Source organism: Fusarium falciforme, chromosome 3 (assembly GCF_026873545.1).
Source record: "Fusarium falciforme chromosome 3, complete sequence".
Classification (NCBI taxonomy): Eukaryota; Fungi; Ascomycota; class Sordariomycetes; order Hypocreales; family Nectriaceae; genus Fusarium; species Fusarium falciforme.
In genome coordinates, this window is record NC_070546.1 from 2,878,313 (window position 1) to 2,899,213 (window position 20,901).

The 20,901-nt window shown below is 54.6% G+C and overlaps 8 protein-coding genes across 8 annotated transcripts; 4 read left to right on the top strand and 4 right to left on the bottom strand.

The window, feature by feature from the left end:
- Positions 1–249: 249 nt before the first annotated feature.
- Positions 250–714, top strand: NCS54_00418300 (uncharacterized protein; the record flags this gene model as incomplete). The annotated part of the gene is made up of 2 exons (XM_053149730.1): positions 250–447; positions 514–714. Exons 1-2 carry the CDS (start codon positions 427–429, stop codon positions 712–714), a joined length of 222 nt encoding a protein of 73 aa, XP_053005705.1. The 5' UTR covers positions 250–426.
- Positions 715–1,035: 321 nt separating this feature from the next.
- Positions 1,036–3,900, bottom strand: NCS54_00418400 (ERCC4 domain-containing protein; the record flags this gene model as incomplete). The annotated part of the gene is made up of 2 exons (XM_053149731.1): positions 1,036–3,801; positions 3,853–3,900. 2 exons carry the CDS (start codon positions 3,898–3,900, stop codon positions 1,036–1,038), a joined length of 2,814 nt encoding a protein of 937 aa, XP_053005706.1.
- Positions 3,901–4,925: 1,025 nt separating this feature from the next.
- On the top strand, positions 4,926–5,171 carry NCS54_00418500 (Hypothetical protein; the record flags this gene model as incomplete). The annotated part of the gene is made up of 2 exons (XM_053149732.1): positions 4,926–4,952; positions 5,010–5,171. 2 exons carry the CDS (start codon positions 4,926–4,928, stop codon positions 5,169–5,171), a joined length of 189 nt encoding a protein of 62 aa, XP_053005707.1.
- Positions 5,172–6,195: 1,024 nt separating this feature from the next.
- On the top strand, positions 6,196–8,244 carry NCS54_00418600 (Hypothetical protein; the record flags this gene model as incomplete). The annotated part of the gene is made up of 3 exons (XM_053149733.1): positions 6,196–6,405; positions 6,462–8,160; positions 8,216–8,244. The coding sequence occupies 3 exons, from the start codon at positions 6,196–6,198 to the stop codon at positions 8,242–8,244; spliced, it is 1,938 nt and encodes a 645-aa protein (XP_053005708.1).
- Positions 8,245–9,003: 759 nt separating this feature from the next.
- NCS54_00418700 (Eukaryotic translation initiation factor 1A, Y-chromosomal) lies at positions 9,004–9,846 on the bottom strand (the record flags this gene model as incomplete). Its single annotated transcript, XM_053149734.1, has 3 exons — positions 9,715–9,846; positions 9,405–9,563; positions 9,004–9,297 (listed from the first exon to the last, which is right to left on the bottom strand). The coding sequence occupies exons 1-3, from the start codon at positions 9,733–9,735 to the stop codon at positions 9,004–9,006; spliced, it is 474 nt and encodes a 157-aa protein (XP_053005709.1). The 5' UTR covers positions 9,736–9,846.
- A 3,749-nt stretch (positions 9,847–13,595) lies between these two features.
- NCS54_00418800 (Hypothetical protein) lies at positions 13,596–15,273 on the top strand (the record flags this gene model as incomplete). Its single annotated transcript, XM_053149735.1, has 2 exons — positions 13,596–14,102; positions 14,167–15,273. Exons 1-2 carry the CDS (start codon positions 14,031–14,033, stop codon positions 15,271–15,273), a joined length of 1,179 nt encoding a protein of 392 aa, XP_053005710.1. The 5' UTR covers positions 13,596–14,030.
- Positions 15,274–15,535: 262 nt separating this feature from the next.
- On the bottom strand, positions 15,536–16,354 carry NCS54_00418900 (Hypothetical protein; the record flags this gene model as incomplete). Its single annotated transcript, XM_053149736.1, has 1 exon — positions 15,536–16,354. The coding sequence occupies one exon, from the start codon at positions 16,352–16,354 to the stop codon at positions 15,536–15,538; it is 819 nt and encodes a 272-aa protein (XP_053005711.1).
- A 621-nt stretch (positions 16,355–16,975) lies between these two features.
- NCS54_00419000 (Hypothetical protein) lies at positions 16,976–19,411 on the bottom strand (the record flags this gene model as incomplete). Its single annotated transcript, XM_053149737.1, has 1 exon — positions 16,976–19,411. The coding sequence occupies one exon, from the start codon at positions 19,409–19,411 to the stop codon at positions 16,976–16,978; it is 2,436 nt and encodes an 811-aa protein (XP_053005712.1).
- Between the last annotated feature and the right edge of the window lie 1,490 nt (positions 19,412–20,901).

The window sequence follows — 20,901 nt, forward strand, 5'->3', positions numbered from 1 at the left end:
TTGGTGCCAGCCACACGGCGAGCCGCGTACGTCATGGACGCCACACATCTGACCAATTACGACTCTTGGATGAGGCATTAGCCACAGGATCAAGGTACACTTGTGGCTGGAGGTCATGAGGTGAAGGATCGAGATGGGTGAACCTGACGTCAGGAAAGAATTTGTTTGATGAAGGGGGAACATGGATGGCAGGCACGATCCTGGATACCAGGGATGAGGGGGGGCAGGTTCTTTGTATATAAGGATGCAGGAGAACCTGAGGGGGGAAAAGGAAGATACCAACTCATCACTCAAAGACAACGCATAACCGACAACACAACAACAAACAAAAACCATCAATTCTTCCATTTCCACCTAAGACAATTCTTTGCGAAAGCAATCACCAAAAAAACACCTAAAACAAAAACCCTCTATAAATCCTTCACAATGGGTGGCATCATGTCTTGTGTACGTCCAGCCACACATCTGCACCGCCTCACCAAACCGCACACAAGCTAACATTTTGACTCCCAGATCCGCTCCGTCTTCCAGACCATCGGCGACGCCATCATGGCCGTCATCAGCGGCATCGGCAACATCATCCACGCCCTCATCAGCGCCGTCGTCCGCTTCTGCGGCATCATTGTCAGCTTCCTGACCTGCGGCTACTGCGGCAGCCGCTCCGGACGAGCCCGTCGACGCACCGGTAGGCACATGCGGACGACGAGGGTCTAGGGGAGGAAGATTCCTCTTGTGAAGAGGATCTGAGGAGGAGAAGAAAGATTGTGAGAGGGAGAGAGCGAGTTTGGAGAGATTCATCATGAAACGGCCGACTGTTTTTCCTTGTATGATTGCGTTAGCATAGGATACCCAATCCACCTTGTTCTGTCAAACATGTCTTCCAAGTGCCGTGTATAAGTGACTGCATTCTTCTCCCTCAAGTTGGGCAATATTCTGACCAAAGATACTGAACCTTTAATATGATATAATTCATTCGATGAAACTTTTGCAACATAAGAGCAAGACATTATTGGGTATCATGTATTCTTGTTCTACCTAGTCATCCTCTTCCATGACATTCCGGTTAAAGAAGCCGTGAATCTGTCGTCCAGCCGTCTTACCCACCAAAGGTTCCAGCTCCTTCTCCGTCATATTGGCCACCTCACGGATGCTCTCCGTCTCGAGCACCAAGCTCTTGATGTTCTTGGGCGTGACACCAGGCACAATGCCGAGCATGTCCTGTGGCTCCTGGTTGAACGCCTGATCCTCGGCGCGTGCATCCTTATCCAGACCGGCCCTGACTGCAGCGATTGGATCTGGCTCTTCCTCCTGCGTCTTGAGCAACTCAAAGATCTCGGCTGTCTGATAGGGAGACGAAGACCAGATGATGCGGAGCTTGGGGAAGGCCAGTGTCAGCAGCACTAGCTTGGATTGGAGGTCTGAAGACATGTTGGTTGGAGCCACACTGTTCAAGCTGCCCGAGAGGTCGGCAAACGGTTCCAGAGTAAAAGACTTGTTTTGGTCGAATTCGATCAGGAGCATCGGGCTCTTGTAATGCTGGAACATGGTCTCAGCCTGAGTGTACAGTCGACCGTCCTTGAATGACGAGATCAAGTCGCTGATGGACTTTCGTTCCACGCAGATGTTGGGAGAGAGGATGTAGTCGCCCACTGTGAGCATACATGGAACAATGATCATGGATCGTCCGTGAAGCAGCGATGGCAAAGAGGAGCGGAACTCTCGCACATCCACAACCACTCGTGGTGGCTCAGCCGTTGCTGCTAGCCTGCCACCACCGGCGATTCTTGTGTTGACAGTTCGCAAGAATGCCTCCTCAGGATCTTCAGCGGGATCAACTGTCATGACTAGTGACATGCTCGCTCTCTCCTTGATGAGTTTGGTGAAGGCATCCTTTTCCCGGCGGACTGACGAAAGGTATTTCTGTTCCTCAACTGAGCCACCGTAGTACATGAAGTAAACTCTGACGTTTCGGTCATTATGTGACGACCGGTATACCTCGACTCGTCGGATAAACGCTGCATCTGGTTCGTACATGATGATGTACCGTGGCTTGACTTCCTCGAGGACGTGTTCGTCCTGGTCTCCGTCATAGGCGTGGGCGACAATAAGATCTTGCATGTCGTACAGCTGAAAGTAATCTTCCATGTTGTCGAGAGGGTCCGCGATGACTTCCTCCTTTTGCTGTGCCTCCTCTTCTGTTAGCTGGACCTCGGCCATGAGATCAGCGACTTCTCCTGGCTTCTCAATATACTGCATGATACTGCCATTCTCTGCTCGACCCATCGAGGCGCCGACGTTGCCTCCACCGCGCACACGTCTTCTCTTGTTCGCTGGTGCTTTTCCGCCCCTGTGACCGCCCATACCTGGGCGAGAGTCGGTAGCACCATTTAGAGCCTTTTGATTCTCAGCAAATAGAGTAGCGCTGACTTGGGCAAACTGCCTCTTCCACCTAAGATAGTTTCGCAGTCGCCTTCGCATCATGAACGCGGCAGATGGCTTTTCTGCGTCTTCTTCATCCTCATCTGGCTTCTTCTCCGTCTTGGGCTTGACATGCATTGTCTGTAGAAAGTCTCGTAGTTGCCTGCAGGTGTCTGTGTTGGAGCACATGATAAGAATGCTGCCGTTGGAATCGTCCTTGACGGGAGGTTCGAAATACAGATCGCGATCGATCTCCTCCAAGACTTCGGCCAAGAGCGACCACTTGGGAAGCTCTTCAAGGACTGGCCGAAGGGAATCAATATTGGATTCTCGGGCGGCATCTTTTGCTGTGGCTGAGTAGACACGTCGTCTTGCCGTGTCAAAGATGGTTTGTGCAGCGTCAAGAAACAGCCAAGGTGACTGTGTCTGCCGAGTGGACCCCGGGGGAGGAGAGTGCGCAGCGTGGATGGTATCCAGATGCTGAAGAAACGAGACGGCGTCATAAGTCAGGATGGAGTTGAGCATGGTTCTGAGCACCGTCAAATCGTTGACGATCTGCTTAGTCTTCCAGCTGACACGATGCCAATTGGGATCCAACTGTCGTCGAACCATGACATCAAAGTTCTTGAGAAGAGCACTGTCGAGGTTCCAGTCGTCCATTTCCAGGCCACTGTTACCCTTCTTGAGCTCGTGAATGCTGACTTCGACACACTCCATGATGGCGTTCTGGATCTCTCTCATCGAGTCTGTCATGGGAACCTCCAGTTCGATGACCTCGGCCTTCTTCTTTCCCTCCAGAGACTGCGCAACAGTGACGTGAAACCTAGGCCAGAGCGAGGCTTTTCGAAGAAAAAGATTCCTCATCATGGTAGCCAGAGGCGAAAAGCCCGTGGTAAAAGGATCGGGATTGTCGGAAAAGGCCTTGAGGAAGCCGACCTTGTTCTTCTGCCGGTAGACTCTGAGAATGAAGGCTTCGAGAGAGGTTGCGACAACACGATCGGCGTGAAGTAGGACAAGGCCAGTGATGGACTCGGGGTTCAGCAAGCTTGTCAGGAGATCGACTACTAGAATGCGCGACGTGATACTGAATATACCACCGCCAGCATACATCTTTTCTCTTGCGCCAACGCTCTGGAGGTCGGTGTTGACCACAGTCAAGCCACGCGCCTTGGGGGACATGCTTATGGCGGCATGCTCAGCCAATGCCTCTCCAATCCAGCCATTCTCTCGGTCTTCGGCTCCGACAATGACTATCAGGTTGTTTCCGGCCGCATCGTACGAGTGGAGGAGGTTGTTGATGAGGCGCATCAGCCCGAGGCCGCGGGCGAGAACGACGAGCTCATCTTCGGCTCGGAGCTCCTGGAACAGGTTCTGCTGGTACTCCTTGGGGATGGTTAGCTTGGGGCCGGTGGTGGGAGGCTATAGGCAACTTGCGAGCGGGAGTGAGAGCTTCACTGGTTGGGGGGCATTGCTTGCAGACATGCGGGCCACCCGAGTGCTGGTGCTGGTGGTGGAAGAGGTGTTGAAGGTGGGAAAGATGGCTGGCGTGAATGGCGATCTTGGTGGGGAGGATCTAGGCTGCGGCAAGGACCAGCCATGATCTGAACAAGGTGAATGGAAGGCCTTAAGACATAATAATATCAATAGTGCTAAAAGCTAATATCTATTTGATCAATCTTGAAAAGCTATACAATTCTTATATTATCATCGCAAACTTGATGGAGTTATGTTTGGTTGTTGAACCTCTGGGCTAGAGCCGAGCATTTACCCCAGCTTTTGCTTGACAAGGATGGGATACTTCTTTACACTGATAGTTGTCTATTGAACGACTCGGATTCATATTGTAACAAATCGACACTCTAGCCCATACAATTCCTTGAACCTGGCTTTCAGTCATACGTCAGACCTCGTGAGTGGAAAGATGATCTGCTGTGAATGACTTGCATGGACGCAGAAACATGACTTCAACAGATCTCCGTTCGCAGATAACGGGCGTCCTGTCAAAAGCCGGCTAAAAATTTCGATTGGTGAGTCCGTAGATGATTTTCTCTCCCACGAACGCTACCAAGATCAAGCTTGTTCAAGACCTTGGTTTGGCCGTCTCACAGTGATGCCCACTTACATTGTTCACACCACAATCTCGAGGGCACCACGTCATGGTACGATGCGTCAAGTTCGGCATCGACTCTTTTTGCAGGAAATAACCAATTAGCGACTTTCCCCAATCTCTTGTGACACTCCTGCAGGCTCCCTAACGGCTTGCGTTTCTTCCCGTCGCGATCTGATTCACCCTGGCGCCACAGGCCGTCTTACGTAGTTTGCGTTTTGGTGAGCCAGTGGGAGGGGAGACGACGTCATCACCCGTCGCGGCCATGATGCGGTTACCGACTACAAATAGGACGACAATATCCAACTTGTGGGCAAGACTTCAGATCAAGACAATAAAAACATTTACAAAGACAAGAACATACACTCAAGTCAATTCTTTTCCCAAACAAACCATCAAAATGACCGGCACCGAGCAGCAGAAGGAGGTTAGCTCTCCCAAGTCCCATACCTCACCAACTCATCACTGACACACTCCACTACAGGGCGAGAAGCAGTTCTCCATCCAGCCCATCAAGGACGAGGTCAAGGACAAGGTGTCTGCCTTTAACGCGCACCCCGGGCCCGCCGTTCCCAAGGAGATGCCCCAAGAAGAGGGAACCAAGGAGGAGCGCAAGGCCAAGATGGAGGCTCTGAACAAGAAATAAGCAGCGACTCTTCTCTTTCGCTTGCTGACACGACTGTACGACTAGACATGGGAATTTGCACCAGACATGATATAATATGATAAAGATATTCTCTTCCTGCGCATGGATGCCCACAATCTCTTCTCCGTCTGTAATCTCATGCTCGTATACGTATCCGATAGCTTTGTTTGACGGCACTCTCGGAGCTTCAGCTTCAGGCTGACGCGCAGTCGATTCCATCTTCCCCCTAAATGCTGCTCCACTGAACCCACAGTTGGCGGCTATCTTGGTGGTAATCTGTGGCTGCCCAACAGTTGTGCCCATGGCCGGAGAAATTTCTAGAACCCTGCTTGTGGCTGAATCTGTGACTCGTCACGACCTGAGCCAGCCCTGAAGAATAGAATGTCTTATTATTCTTGACCAAATGCCGCTGAAGAATCAATACTCGAAGCTCCATTCAAGCTTCCATTCCCGCTAAAAAGCAAATCTATCCTTTCCTGCAAAAGGACGTAGGCTGCCCCGCTCAGAGGCTTGGCAGGTGGCTGTGCTGACCTTCCGAAAGCGCTTCTTTCGCCAGCGGCTGTGGCTGGTGCCCGCTCTCCGACTCTTCTTACGCCTCGCCAAGCGCCGCCCGGCCAGCCTGGTTCCCCACGGACCGACACTTTGACATCCATGCGACGTCGTCCATCCGTGCTCCTCTCCCACGCCATTTGAGACGGACCCTCTCTTCTAAGCCCGAAAGCTCGGGCGCTGTTTGCACATTCTATTCTCTCTCTTTGTCCGCCGCCTGGAATCTTGGGGCCTACTTCCCACACCCAGAATTCGGCTGCCTCACGCGAGCGCCAAGCGACTCACTCTGACCAGACGCCGAAAGAGGAGACCGACTAAGCGCCACTCCACGCGTCCAGCTCAGGCGACAACTTGACGGCTTCGTCTCTTCCCTTCGCTCATACTCTTTCTTGCCCGTACATCCTCGAGATATCAGTGCTGAGACGTTGAATCGACCCGAATCCCCTTCTCCGTCCCCCTCGAGCACGACGTCACAATGCCGTCCATCCTCAGCGACGACGACAAGGACACCGTCAAGCGGATCGTGCCCAAGCAGTCCAACAAGATTCAGGCAGTGGCCGTTGCTAGGCTCTACGTCGCTTACCCCAATCGCTCAAAATGGACCTATACCGGACTTCAGGGAGCTATCGTGCTCGCCAACGACCTGGTTGGACATACCTACTGGTTGAAGCTGGTCGACATTTCGGTATGCCCCCTTGGCCTGCCTCACCACCTCTCTCATCAGCCCGCTAACTTATTCAGCCCTCCAATCGAGGAGTCATCTGGGATCAAGAAATCTTTGATACGTGGCATTACAACCAGGATCGAACCTTTTTCCATACTTTCGAACTGGAGGAGTGTCTAGCTGGTCTAAGCTTCGTCGACGAAAAGGAGGCCAAGCAGTTCAAGAAGAAGATGGACGAGCGCGAGAAGAATGCGAGCCGAGCCACCAAGTCTACACCCTTCGGAGGAGGTGCCCAGCCGACTCACAAGCACGGCATCCTGGGGGGTCTTTTTGGTCACCGCCATTCCTCTCATTCCCACAACACGGCCCCGACCCCTCCGGAGTCTCCACGAATGACCTCGAACCCCGTCCAGCATCATGTTGTCAACTCCACGGGAAGCATCAATGGCGTCAAGCCATCCGAGTTTGCACTCCTCGACGCTTTTGATCCTCTTTGGCGCGAGCATTTTGGTGCCGATCTACAGGAAAAGGGGTTGACCGACGACTTTATCAAGGAGAACCAGGAGTTTATCGTCGACTTCTTGAGGGAGGAGCAGCAGAAGCTGAACCAGCCGCATTCGACGCCGCCGCCACCACCGCCTCCTCCTGCGTCGGCACCTCCTACCAACGGAAATGAGGGCCGCGGCTCACGAGCTCCACCTCCGCCTCCGCCTCCGCCCGCGGCCGGACGCCATTCTCCTCCTGCGCCTCCGGCCCCGAGAAAAGGCGGGCCCCCACCTCCGCCGGCTCCGCGACGATCCGGCAAGGCGGAGTCTCCTGCCGCACCTGAAAGGCCGGCGTCACCTCCCCGGCCTAAATTCAGCGTTCCTCCGCCATTGGCCGATGCCGGCAAGTTCTCGCGTCCAGAGCCTCCGAAACCAGCTGCTGCGGCCCCCAACCCTGGGCCACCACCGCCTCCTCGGCCGGCCAAGACGCCGCTCGATCCGCAGAAGAACGACGGCCACAAGTTTGGCGTTCCTCCCCCCTTCGCCGGCGCGAGACTTCCTCCCCCGACACCCAGCCGTGGATCAGTTCCCCCTCCGCCTCCCCCGCGTGCAAACGATTCTCACGCTGCGCCTGCGGCTGTTCCTCCGCCTCTACCACCAAAGGTGCCGGCATCTGGAGCTCCACCACTGCCTCCTCCGAGCTCGCGTCCCGTACCCCCTCCCCCGGCCGCCAGCAGTCATCCTCCTCTTCCGCCGCCTCTACCCCCGACCAACAATGCGCCTCCGCCTTTGCCTCCTACCAGCGGCGCTCCCCCCCCTCCTCCGCTACCCCCGACAAGTGGTGCTCCTCCACCTCCTCCTCTGCCGCCAACTTCAAGCGGTGCACCCCCTCCTCCTCCACCTCCTCCGCCGCCCCCGGCAATTTCTGGTGCACCTCCGCCCCCGCCTCCACCTCCCATGCCCCCGATGGGCGGCGCGCCTCCTCCACCCCCGCCCATGCCCAACCGCGATTCTGGATACTCATCAGGTGTCCCAGCGCCGGCTCTGCCATCGGCAGACAGTGGTCGATCGGCCATGCTGGGAGATATCCAGCGAGCTGGTGGTATCGCCTCGCTTAAGAAGGTTGATCGCTCGCAGATTCGCGACCGAAGTGGTGCCCAAGTTGCTGGTGGTGAGTCTGGCGGCGGCGGCGGTGCCGCTGGAGCTCCCGGTGCACCTGGTGGTGGCGGTGGTATGGCCGATGCTCTGGCTGCCGCGTTGCAGAAGCGAAAAGAGAAGGTCTCTAAGAGTGGTAAGTTGTGACAATTTCAACGATATTTGAATTCGAGATTCTAACGAGCAAATAGACGACGAGAGCGACAATGACGACTGGTAAAATGACACACTACAGCGACTCAAGAGGAGGATATGATGAACGAAGCCGGAAAACAATCATGGTTCGTCGCTTGGCTGGAAAGGCTTGCGCACACGAGCGAGAATGGAGTCTGCTCCCACACCTTTACGTTCTAGGCCGCTGAGCAAGCGCGGCCGCAACATCTTTATAGGGTTTGAAATCTTGTCAAGTTGGCCTGTTTTGCGTGGGCATCCGTTATGGGTCTGGCACGGAAAGGAGGTCAAGCTCTGGGGAAAAGCCCGCATGGTGTTGAGGAGTTTCGAATTTCTACGAGCGCGAGTTGCGAGGCGAGATCACCGACAGACCAGGCAAGCGTGTGTGTGTGAGCTTGTTGAGTCTGGATACGTGGTAGAAGAATAAACAGTATTCATGAAAAAGTGAGCGTTCTCTTATCTTGTCTAAACCAGTACTTTTGAGACGAGTGCGATAGTCGCGATGCATGCATGAGAAAACCTTGATCGTCCAGTACAACCAACAAAGACAACAAGACAGAAAACAGACATGAGAGTTGATGGAAAAAGAGGTTGACAGGCCGTGACGTCCCTCCCACCACGGCCGTCCAGGGCTCCACAGCAACTACTGTCGTGGGACCCAAGGAATAGAGTTGAGGGCTCGTCCAGGGGTTTGAGAGAGAAGACAGTATCAACGACGCCGGCCGGGGAAACAGAACAACTGATTCTTGACCGGGACGTCGGGAGCTCGGTGGAGTGAGAAAGAGACGGGGGAGACAGAGGGCGACTCTTAAATGTCGTCGATGTCGACCTCCTTCTTGCCGCCGGGGCCGGCGTCGGACTCCTCCTCCGAGTCGGCGTCGCCGAACTCGAAGTAGGCCTCGCCGTCCTCGCCCTGGCCGAACGAGTCGGTCTCGTTGATCTTTGCGTTCTCGGGGAGCTCGCCGTAGGACTTGAGGGTACGAGCCTCGTCGGCCGTGTACTTGAGGATGACGTCGCCCTTGTTGTCCTGGAAGTCGCGGAGGGAGAGGAGGATAATGTCGCCCTGGTTGATCCAGACCTTCTTGCGCATCTTGCCGCGGATCTAAATGGGAATTTGTTAGCTGGTGACATGTTCTGGGCGGGATGGTGACGTTTGAACGCGGGTCATTTCGGGTGAGGGGCAATTTTTTTTTTCTTTGTGTCACTTACGTTGGCGAGACGCTTGCTGCCGTCAAAGCACAGGGCCTCGAGACGACCGTTGCCGAGCATCTTCACGACCTGGGCGTACTCCTGGCCATCCTCCTTGAAGGTGAGCTCTCGGCGCTGGTCATCGTTCTCCTTGGTACCACGTCTGCGGTTCTTGCCGCCCTATAGAAATGGATGTGTTAGCGATGATGGGTTTCCTTGTTGTTACGCGCGGTAGGCTTGTGGTGATGGTGGGGGCGGGGCATCTCGGTTCGGTTGCGCGTAGAGATGCGACGTAGAAGAGAATCAGTGGACGTTGGAGTGAGTACTGTACCTTTCCCTTGTTCTTAGGCATGTTGATAAGTTTGGGGTCTGTGTCTTTGGATTGAGAGAGAGGTGAGGTTTGGTCTGGGGAAAGTGGTGATGATGTTGTTGTGGTGTCGTTGGTTTGAGAAAGTGGATTTTTCCAAGGCGACTTTGGCTTTGGTTGCTGACTGACGGAGTTGGGCTTTGTTTGGGCGGCGGGTGGGCTTGTGATTCAGAACTAGACCCAGAATGAGTCAAAGTGTGGCGTATGACTGATCCGCTGATACTTTTGCTGGGGGCACGAACTTTGCTGTGAGTGTGGTACCCCGTTATCATGCACAACATTGACAGTGACTCTGAGGTGGCGGCTAGGATTTGTTGGCGGAGCAGAGTTCTTGCACCGCCACTGTGGCTTTTACGGGAATTGAATCTTGAACATCCAATGCCGGCTCCGAAGATGGCGACTTCATCTTTGACGACGTTTTCCCGTTCGCTCCATCGCCTGCTGTCGCATTGACTTTGCGCACGCCAATTGTAGGCGCAACAATATTCGACGAGCCTCTGACCACAAAATGGTTAGAAGCCGCTCTGCCATCTCATCATCATGGCGGTAGTTCGAGCTTCACCAGGGCCTAGACTCCTGTCATGGTCCCTAACCTCTCTCCGATGCGCCTACTCTACAACGACGACATCTCCATCCTCAACATCTACCTCCTCTCCTCCTCCTCGAACAGAAAAGCCGAATCTATCAAGTAGAGGCCCGTCAAATAGGGCCCCTCGAAAATCCTCACCAGAGAATGCAGACCAACCCCGAAGAAAAGGTCTAGAGGGACCGCCGGCGGCCAGGAACCCCCAATTAGACAACCCGAAGGCGCAGACCAACTTCTATATCCCCGCGCAGGCCAAGTTCTTTGTCCAGCCCAATGGAAGGCTGAGGACGACGCCCGACGTGTGGCAGTTCCTCCACGAGACGGGCATAGAATACAACAACTCGAAAGCTCTGAGGATATGGCTTGGCCCGGAACATCGACGCATTACCGACAACTTTAGCTGCAGCGTGCAGTACTCACCCGAATACATACTTCACCCATATCACCTACAATATCTAACACCGCATCAACACCCGTTAACACCAGCTATAATGGCCCAGTACCGGCAGAAATTGGTTGATGAGCAGCTTTGGATATACACCATGAATAGGGGAGGGTTCGTCGGAGTGGTAAAGGGCATCACGCAGCGGAGACTGACGTGGGCGCTGGCGAGTGCGCTGGAAGAGCTGGGACACCCGGGCACCGGGATCCGAGGGACGGTGATAGTGACGTTGGGGGATGTGCTGAAGGCAGCCCACTCCCCGGCTCACCTGTTTGGCCAAGGCGTTGCGCAGGCGATCGATAGGGAGTGGAAACAATATCTGTGGAGGAAGAAACATGAGCCGATGAAGCCGGCACGTGCTCACCGTTTCGGTTAAGGATGCTGTTTATGGAAGGTGAAAACGTTGATGGATGAGCTGCTATTGAGCTTCGACATTGTAGTCGGTAGCAAGTGAGAGACTATGCCTCCAAGGATGGGGGTACATCTCGTTGAGGATATGGATATGTCCAGGTTGTATCTGACGATCAATCAAGTCTGCGGATACAAGAAAAGCTGCAGCAAGTATATCGGAGACGATAGATGGTTTGGCTGTATATTATTAGTCTATGATACCTCACATTAGTTGTGCAATAACGTGCCCTGGACTCATGCCCTCAAAGTACTAGATACCATATGTGTTGGATGCCCCTTTCCCATGGCGCTTGCCCCTCTCTCAGGCATTTGCAAGATACGGACTTGAAGACAGTGTCCCCTTTCCAGGCCGGCTGACTGAGATTGTCGCCATCATCACTGCAGAACTTGAGCATGGTTTCGATCTATTTGGTAGTCCCAGGTTAGCAGGGCCAAATAATCGTGTGATGGATGATGGGCATGGCTGCCTATGATACCACCGCGCCGGGCGAGCTGATCGGATAAAGATGCGATGAGAGTCATCTTCTTTCCCGTCCATTTGGAGCAGCGAGCACCTTTCTCCAAGTAACCCGCTGCCCGACCTTTGTTTTCTTTCTTCCTCTTCCTCAGCCCATCATACGCCGTCCCATAGTCAGTCCAGTTCATTGCTCTCAACTACTAACCCGCGAAACCATCCCAAACAAGCGCATGGGACCATCCCGAGCTCGCCTTTCAAGATATTCCCGCCCGCAGATCTTTTGTTCACCAGGTACTGTTCAATCTACGCTGACGATAGCTACCTAAACAAGCGACAAAGTTGAAAACATTTAGAGGCTTGACTACCCAAGGTAAACTCATCTAGGCCTTTACCTGCTTCTTCATACCCTCGTGACTATCCCTTTGATTTCTTATGATGAAGTCACCCTAAGGAATTACAACTATTTACCAGATTGCACCTGTCTCCCAAGCGCCCTGAGGATCCTGCTCGGGATGCACCCATCTCAAAGCCCCCGTTTCCTTATCAACGACGCGGGAGTAACCGCCGGGATGAGTGTAACTGGGATTGCCATTGAGTGACCAGACAGGCTGCCTAGAGAAGAATTCGCGGTGAGTCTCGGTCAGTCCTCCGACGGTGAGTGGACCTGAAGTCCCTACTTGGCATCGTCTATTGTTTGCTGCTGCCCATTGCTCGTCTGGGGATGACAAGGATAAACGGGTGGCCGAAGGCTCAGGGGAAATGAAACCAACTTGACCAAAACACGACCAATTCAACAGATTTGCGTCAACCTGGAAGGTCACTTTACGATGCCGCAATATATTCAAGTTGGGCACAATCCGCAGCCGATGACGGCGGTTGAGCTGCCAAAGTCTAAAATTCCTGGTGAACCGGATCGGTATCGTTTGACAGCAACGGGCGGCCATAGGGAGTATACCCCATCGTTGCAATCAGTGGTCACTCGTAGCTGAGGAAGCACTCTCGCAATGAATCTTGGGCTCATGTTGTTTTGGACAGCAATTTTGGTTTCGGACGCGTCTGGTTTCTGCCACTGGCCGAGCTGTTGATAGTTATCATCCCAATGTGCTGCGACTGCGCGTGGATCCTTCACCACTGCAGCAATTCATTCACTGCGTGGTTAGCTTCATCCTTCAGCTAGTCCGTTCCTACGTCAAGAGCGTCTTTCCATAGTGGTTTCTCCTAACAAACATTGTCCTCAAAACTGAGAGACAAGGCAAAGAGGAGGAGCACGGAGATCCTGATGAGCTTATGGACACTGAGATCCGAGCTTACGAGCAATTGAAACCCGTGCAAGGCGTCGTGGTGCCCGTATACTATGGCGAAGTTCGGTGCAATGGTTTCAGATCGATAATCGTTCAAGACGTCGGGGGCGCATCGTTGCGCGAGCCCGAAGGTATACTGCTGGAATTGGACGAGTTTGCAAGGCTGCTCGAGGAGTGTTACGTTGCGCTCATCAGCTTTGGTGTGAACCTCGAGGATAGTCAACTGGAGAACTTTATCCTGGTGGATGGCAAAGTGATGGCCGTAGATCTGGAGATGGTGTCTTTTTACAGGACTGAAGACGAGATGAAGCAATTCATGTACATGGACATCAGCGACTTGGCACGTAGGTACCAAGACCATCGTAAATATCTGCGAAGGGAGGGTTGGCTGGAGGCAGCAACGTGAGGGAGGGAGTGAGGCTAATTGGCATCAAGCTTTCAACATTGAAAGAACCTATCATACCCAAAGTAAGCGACTTTTTAGATCATCGTCTCTGATCCCATTGTTAATCTCCCGGCATCTTTATCGATCCCGTCGGCTCCAGGCCGAAACATGTCAACGGGCGCGGACGGCAGCCTACCTACCTAATTTAAGGAACAAAGAGACAGGGGGGCGGTTCTGGGCTGACGCAGCTGGGGGAGAGCCTCACAAGATCCGCGTCGGTTGCGGGCAGCGTCGAGGTAATCTGTGTGCTAATTTACAGGGGCTCAGGGGGCCGTGCTTCCCCCCAAATTTACTGGCGCGGAGCGGGCAGCGGCAGCCAGTCTGCTTGGCGCTGGCTTGTTCGCGCGCCAGAAAAGCCGTCACCCTTCAACCTCCACAAACGAACAGCTCAGCAGCTCCAGGCGAAGCTAATTCCACGTCGACGTTATCGCACTGGACACTATCACCAACCTCCTCTCTTGCACTTACGATACGGCCTCTGCGCACACGGATCGGGAGTAGACGGATCTTGGCCAGCTTCTACTTGCATACCCTTGTTTCATCCTGAGCGTGCATCTCTGCCGCGTCCTCGTGCCCCATCGCCATCCCTCCCTGTCATCATCACCGTTCGCCCTTATCCTGCTGCGACTTTTGCTACCATGCTCGTCTCCCTCACCGTCGGCAAGGTCGACGCGGGCGTTACCGTCCTTCTGACGCCGGATAAGCGTCTGGTGAGTTCGAATCGCTGTTCTTTCACTTGTACCTGTTGCTGACACAATGCCTTTGTCCCTGTAGATCGAGTTCCCTTCCATCCTCCTCCCTCCCAACATCTCGTCCGGAAGCATCGTCGACATCAACGTCTCGCAGAACGCGACCAAGGAAGCCGCCGCCGACCGCGCATTCCGCGCCCTCCAAGATCAGATCTACAACTCGTTTGGCGCCTCGGAGCCCGTCACCCCCGTCCTCCGCTGCCGCAATGCCACCCAGACTTCGGTCGTCCTCGAATGGGACCCCATTCAGCTCGCCACCGCCGACCTCATGTCCCTGAGCCTCTACCGAAATGGCCAAAAGGCTGGCAACATCCCCCGTCCGCTCCAAATGCACAGCACCAAGATCAGCGGCCTCGCTGTCGACACCGAGTACACCTTCCACCTGGTCCTGCGCACCAGCGCCGGCACCTTCATCAGCGAGCGCGTGCCCGTGAGGACACACAAGATGACGGATCTGAGCGGTATCACTATCACAACGGGAATTCTGCCGGGAACTACCAAGGAGAACTTGATCAAGGCGGTTGAGCGCATTGGCGCCAAGATTGTTGAGGGTGTTCGCATTGACACGACACACTTTGTCACCACTGAAGGCCGGGGGCAGCAATGGGAGAAGGCTGTCGAGAGCAACATTCCCGTCGTACGCCCCGAATGGGTCGATGCTTGCGAGAAGACTGGCCGTATCCTCGGTGTCACAAAGTTCTACCTCGATGCCATGAAGCCTGGACCCCCGAGCGAAGAGCCTACGCCTCACCCTCCGCCACCTCCCGAGAAGAATGAGAAGAAGGAGGAAAAGGATCTCCCCGCACCACCTGCGCAGAACGGTGAGCAGTCAGCAAAGCCAGAGGAGAAGAAGGAAGAGCAGACGCAAAAGAATGGCGACTCGCAGAGCTCGAGTAGCGAAGACGACGACGTACCCGAGCAAAAGGCCAAGGCAGAGCAGCAGGCGGAGCAAAAGGTGCGGTTCGAGGACAAGGAGGAGAACAAGGTTGCCTTACGGCCGGCCGGCAGCGAGCGAAAGAGCGAGGACAAGGACGACAAGAAGGCCAAGATAGAGGATGAGGCTGACGATGACGCCAACGCAAAGACGGCGCCGACGCCTGACGGGGCATCCTTCCAGGAGGTGGAACTATAGACATTCAAAAAGAAGACGTTGTTGGTGGTTTATTTTCACGGTTTCAGTTCACCTCTATGAAAGCATGCCTTGATGGATTTCCCCCCTCGGATGGCGCATGACAGTTGAGTTGCTTGCTTGCTTGCTTGTCTGATATGTCTCTTATACAGATCATGTATGACTACCAATGTTGGCTGGGAAGGTTTCGGGACAGCGACAGAGCAGATATTATTTGTTTAATCAGTCATGTTTGTTTGTGTTTTGGTCTTTTACCCTTCAACGACTATGGCGGAACCTCTTCTCCCTTCCATCCCCAACACTTGCCTCTCTGATCCAGGCTCAACCCCGTGGCGACGCTTACAAGCTTCTCAGCTGCGTATTCGGGACTGAATAGCTTGCCTTCCTCCACGCTGTTCCAAAAGTCCTTGCTGAGATCCGTCTTTACAGTTCCTGGATGATAGGCGATAGATATCGCCTTATCGCCGCTTCGACCTCGCAGGAAGTTGTCGTAGCTCTTGCCCAAGCTAATGACACCGGCTTTACTCGCCCGGTACGAGAACCATCCTCCTGAACGGTTATCCGTTGTTGATCCTACACGGGCCGCCATGCTGAGCCATACAGCATGGTCAGGGAGCTGAAGCTCGTCGCTCTCGGGGCTTGGAACGAGCTCTGTCGTCCGCTTGGGGAGAAAGGCGTCAAAGTGCTTTATAAGGAGTAGGGGGCCGACAGTGTTGACGCGGAATTGCTCGAGACTCGCCTCAGCGTCGACCTGACTTGGGTTCTTCTCGGGTCTCAAGATGCCAGGAATGGCACACGCGAATCGCAAATGATGCTTATCCGTGGGGAACAGATCTGCCGCCTTGGAAGCTGCCTCGCTGAGGGACTTGTCGTCCGTCACGTCGGCGTGGACGATGGAGAGCCTTGAGGCGAGGCTGTCGCTCTTGGGGAGACCCTCGAGGAGAGAAGCCTTGACATCCTTGGGGTCGTGGCGGTGACGAGCTGTCGCGAGGATGGGGAGGGACGTCTTTTGGAGGAGGTGACGGGTGAGGGCGTAGCCTATGCCACGGGTTGAGGGGGAGACCAAGATCCAGGGTTTGCTCATGATGAAGCTCAGTTACTTTTGCGTGCAGCTATAGAAAGATTGATGAAGAGTTGGAATTGTTGATAGAGCGTCGGATTTCTTTTCAACATGTCTCATCTCCATGGGTAGGTCGCGAGCCTCATCGATGATGCGTATACCCTCACCTCCCACGATCGACGTCATGCAAGGAATCTACTCAGATCTCAGACAATCCGCCACGGGCCCCGATCGATGCGCTAGCGCGACAATCCGAAATAGGAAAGACAAGAAACCGTTTGAGATTTGAACCGTGTCATCGAAAATAGAGTTGAGAAACGTTCGAGGGAGAGGCGTTTGAATTAAACAAGGGGTTATTGCCATGGAAAAGGCTTCATTTTCTTGTACATGTGTGTATATATTTAATAAGGAAAAATACATGGGTTTTGAAGGATTGAGTACATGATAAGGATATTAAGAACCCTCTAGACTCGTCATGACAGCCGTTAGCTAGGAAATATTGTCTGGTGCAGAGACAGATATAATGCTGAAGTCGACATCAACATTATAAGAACAAAACCTGAAAGATCAAACGCTCAAGAGATAAACCAAACCAACCCCCCTATAACACTCCCATCACAAATACCTTTCCCTTGGATATCAATATCAAACCGCGAATGCGTGCAGCCCGTCCTGTTCCATGCCGAGCGACCTGGCCTCAAAGCTCAGTCGCGATCGTCCAGCTAGCTCCCTCATCAGCGGCTCGATCGTGTCAAATCCACTCATGTCATCGCTCACGTTTCCTGCCTCCAGCTCCTCCTTTGTCCTGACCAGCTGCTCCAGGAACTCTCGCTCCGACGTTCCCCCTGGTCGTGCCAGCATCCGGCCTCGGCTGGATTGTCGTGATGGCCTTCCTTGAGGGCTGCGCTGACGGGGTAGCTCCTCGTCAGAGACCCAGCCTTGGGCGCGTCGGGGCTGTTGGTCTTCGTGGACGTTGGCAAGGGTACGGTTTAGGTTGTCGAGGACAGGTACGAGTGCTCGTAGCCATACGTCGCCGTTGCGTTCCAGTCGACGGACTCTTCGCTCCATCTCTCGAATTCGATACTCGCGGTACGCCTCGTAGCGGCGTAGAACCTCCTTCTCCATCGTAGGGACCTTGTTCTCCTCGGTTTCCTCCTTCGTCATGACCAGCTTCCTCGCTTTCGATCGGGGGCTCATCGCCCTAGCCTCTCGAATCTTGCGCTCCTGCTCTCGAGCCGCGTTCCACTCTCGTCGTCGTGAGAGTGAAGTTCGGTCGTACCCCGTTTTCTTGTGAGCTGGTGATCCATGTGCAGACTGGGGAGGAGTTGGGTTGCTTGAACTCTCTACGTAGGGACGAGGTGGTGAAGTAGTGCTGCTGGACAGATCCTCCTGTGCAGCTTTTGAAGGCGTCTTTGGCACAGCCTCGGGCTCCGGTTTTGAAGGCTCTGTCGTCTTCTTTGATTCAGATTCAGGTTGATCTCGAGCTTCATCAGGAAGTCTTGATGATGGTGGAGGTGATGGCTTGACGTTTGCCACAACCATGATGGGACACATGCTCTGTCGTTGCGGTGACCTTACAGGTACTGGCGGGGGCTTCTCCGCGTCCTCCTCATTCGACGTCTCCTTTGCCTTGTCTTGATCACTCTCTGGCATGATCTCCGTCGTAACGATCAACTGGCTCTGACGCTTGATGCGTTGCGCCTCCATGTCCTTGCGCTTCTTGTCCCGGACCTTTTCACGGCGACTCTGTGTCGACTTGACCGAAGGAGTAGGTGAGTTTTCATCCTTTGTTACTTGTTTCTTGGGCTTCTCGGGCTTCTCTCTCGAGTTGCCCAGCGGACTGGTGGTGATGACCGTCACTGGAGTCTCCTCAGTCTTCTTGGTTGACGATCGTATCCGGGACTCCTTTGCTACAACAGGCTTTGCCTCGACTGGCTTGGCCTCTGCAACAATTGGGTCGTTCTCGCTTGTCGTCATGATGCTCTTGGAGAGTGACTGAGATCCCTCCTTGGAAGGGGGTCTGTTAAATGAGAGAGGAGCTGGATGAGCTTCGGTTGGCTGAGACATCATGGCATCGATAGATGACGTCCCTGGATGCACAAAGCGACCGCCCGTCATGCTGGTGTTTCGGGATGGGAGATTGTCTCGCCTATTCGAATTTGTCGGCGTCGAAGTTAACTGATCGTAGTCGTGAAACTCCCGAGATTGCTCATTGGACTGTTTGACCTGATCCGGCGACAACACCCTCGGCGGCGTCGCTGGGATATAGACGTTAAAGTACTCAGAAGTGTCTCCGTGGCTGTTGCTATTAATAGCGCCGGGGGAGTATGCTCTCCCCAGGGTGGTGCTCTGAGGTCTCTGGTGGTTTACCGAGGCGGGACTCTGCGACGAGGCAGGACTGGTTGAGGATGACTCCCGATCCTCCGTGACAGTTCGGAGCACCGTGACGACGCCCTTGTCGTTGAGTACAGCCCTCGTGGGGGCGTATCGCGACGTGAGCGGCTTGACACTGCGATGCTGATAGACGGGATACTGCGACCTGGGGGTCCGGCCAAAGGGTGAGGCGTCGAGCGGGATGGAGATGGCGATATGCCGGTGCCCGCCTATGGTGATGCCCGAGACTGCAGAGTCCGGGAGCCGGATGGTCTGGGGCGTCTTGGAGAGGGATCTGCTGCTCCTCCTCCTGCCCAGCTTGCGCAGCCTGTACCAGCGGCCCCTGTCCTCGTCGCTGATGTCGTCGGGGATGGACATGAAGTTGCCCGACGGCGGCGCGTGGTTCCTCAGAAAGTCGATCAGCTCCGCAAGCCCATCCTGCCGGTCTTCAGGGTCTTGCTGGTCCAGGAGGGTGTCGTCGTGGAATTCAACGTCCTGGCTGGGCCGGGTGAGCAGGTTGGAGGCTGACTTTGCCCTAGGTCGGGTACGTGCCGCTGGCGTTGTCGAGCTGAGCTGCGGCTGAGACTGATATTGCTGCTGAAGAGGAGGCTTCGAGGTGTAGGCTGACGCGGTTGTGCGAGGAGGATAGCTGCCGCCATTGCCCGACGTGACAGAAACCTCGCGGTTGACGCCAATAGTTTGAGCCATGCCGGGCCACTACTAATACGAGAGACACACGCCCAGCGGCCAAAGAGCTATGTGCCTCGCCCAAAAAGACTTGTTCCCAGTTCCTTTGCGCAACTATGGTGCACTTGCATCCATGAGAAAGAGAGGAGAAAGAAGCCCTGTCTCAGTCAGTATGCGGAAACCCGTGAACCTCGTCACCGGTTCTTTCTTGCCTCTTTGTGCGTCCAGTGTCACCGTCCGTCCCCTCGGGGCTTTTCTTTTTGCATGCAGTGTTATGCTTGTACTCCTCCCTCCGGTGGGTGAGGGCCGTCAAGGGCCGGGAGGGAGGAACTGGATGACAAGAGAAAGACACGGCTGGTTGCAGGAGGCAGCAAGTAGTATCACAGTACAACAACTCTCTAACGATCAAAGCCAGCCACGGGGTTCGAGCCTTGTGAGAGACGAGATCAGGTCAAGTGGGGTGGGATGTAAGTTGGTGATGTGTCGAAAGTTTGGTGTTGAGGGAAGAAATCAGGTTTGCAAGGACACAGACCCCGGGGGCGGCGCCTCATGATCGAGCTCTCTCTTTCTCTCTCTCCCTCCCAAGCAGCCTCTTTTTTTGCGCAAGCCCCAGTCAGGGCTCTCTTTTAAGTCAGTGAGGTCTCAGTGCCATGCCGTCACCAAGCTTGGCCGCCCCATCCATGTCCCAGGAGCGCCACCCTTGATCGAGAAAGGGAGGGGGGCCAAGTGCCGCTACCAGTTGGACGGCGTTGTCCCCTTTGGCTCGGAAGGGGGGGGGAGGGCCCGTTAATGGAGGCCGGTAGAAACGCTGGGAAATGGCCCTGAGCTAGCCACAAGTCATGGTGCCGCAGCCGTAATTGCGACTCTGACGACAGCACGTATCCAGCCCATCGGGTTGTCGCTCTAATCTGGTGACCACAAAAGATCGACGCCGCGCGGCGGGTACCCCATCGTTCGGTCGCCTCTCTCTCATTCAACTCTCAGATTTGATACTGGAGATCTCATTTCCAGCCCCGTGGCTAGCTCGCTTTCTTTTTCCTATTGCTCCCCTCCTCTCAACCTGCAGCTGTGGCAGTGACAGCATATCCGCCCACGTACATCAAGTCCTCGCAGTCCAACCTCCCTGTGAGAAAAAGAAACGAAGGAACAATAAAAAGCAAAGCCGCGTCCAGCGCATTGAGGGTCCGAGAGGGTCCCCGGAAGTGGAAGCGGACAGGGATCCCGGATCGTAGACGAGAGGACGAGAGGGTCGCGTCTTGGTTGGAGCTCCCTCCCCGTCGAGATCCAGGGCCACCCATCCCATCGTCAGCGCTCGCAGCAGCTCAGTTGTCTGTCGTCACATTGTGTGCCGTCTTTGTGCTCTGTGTTCCCCCAACCTCCCTGATGGTTGGACGGGATGACATTCTCTCACCCATCCCACCAACGAGTGCTTCTCACCCCAACCAAAGCGCAACCAACTCTCCTCCTTTCAGCTTGCCCGAGGCTCTTTTCAGGAACGCCGCACGCGTCAG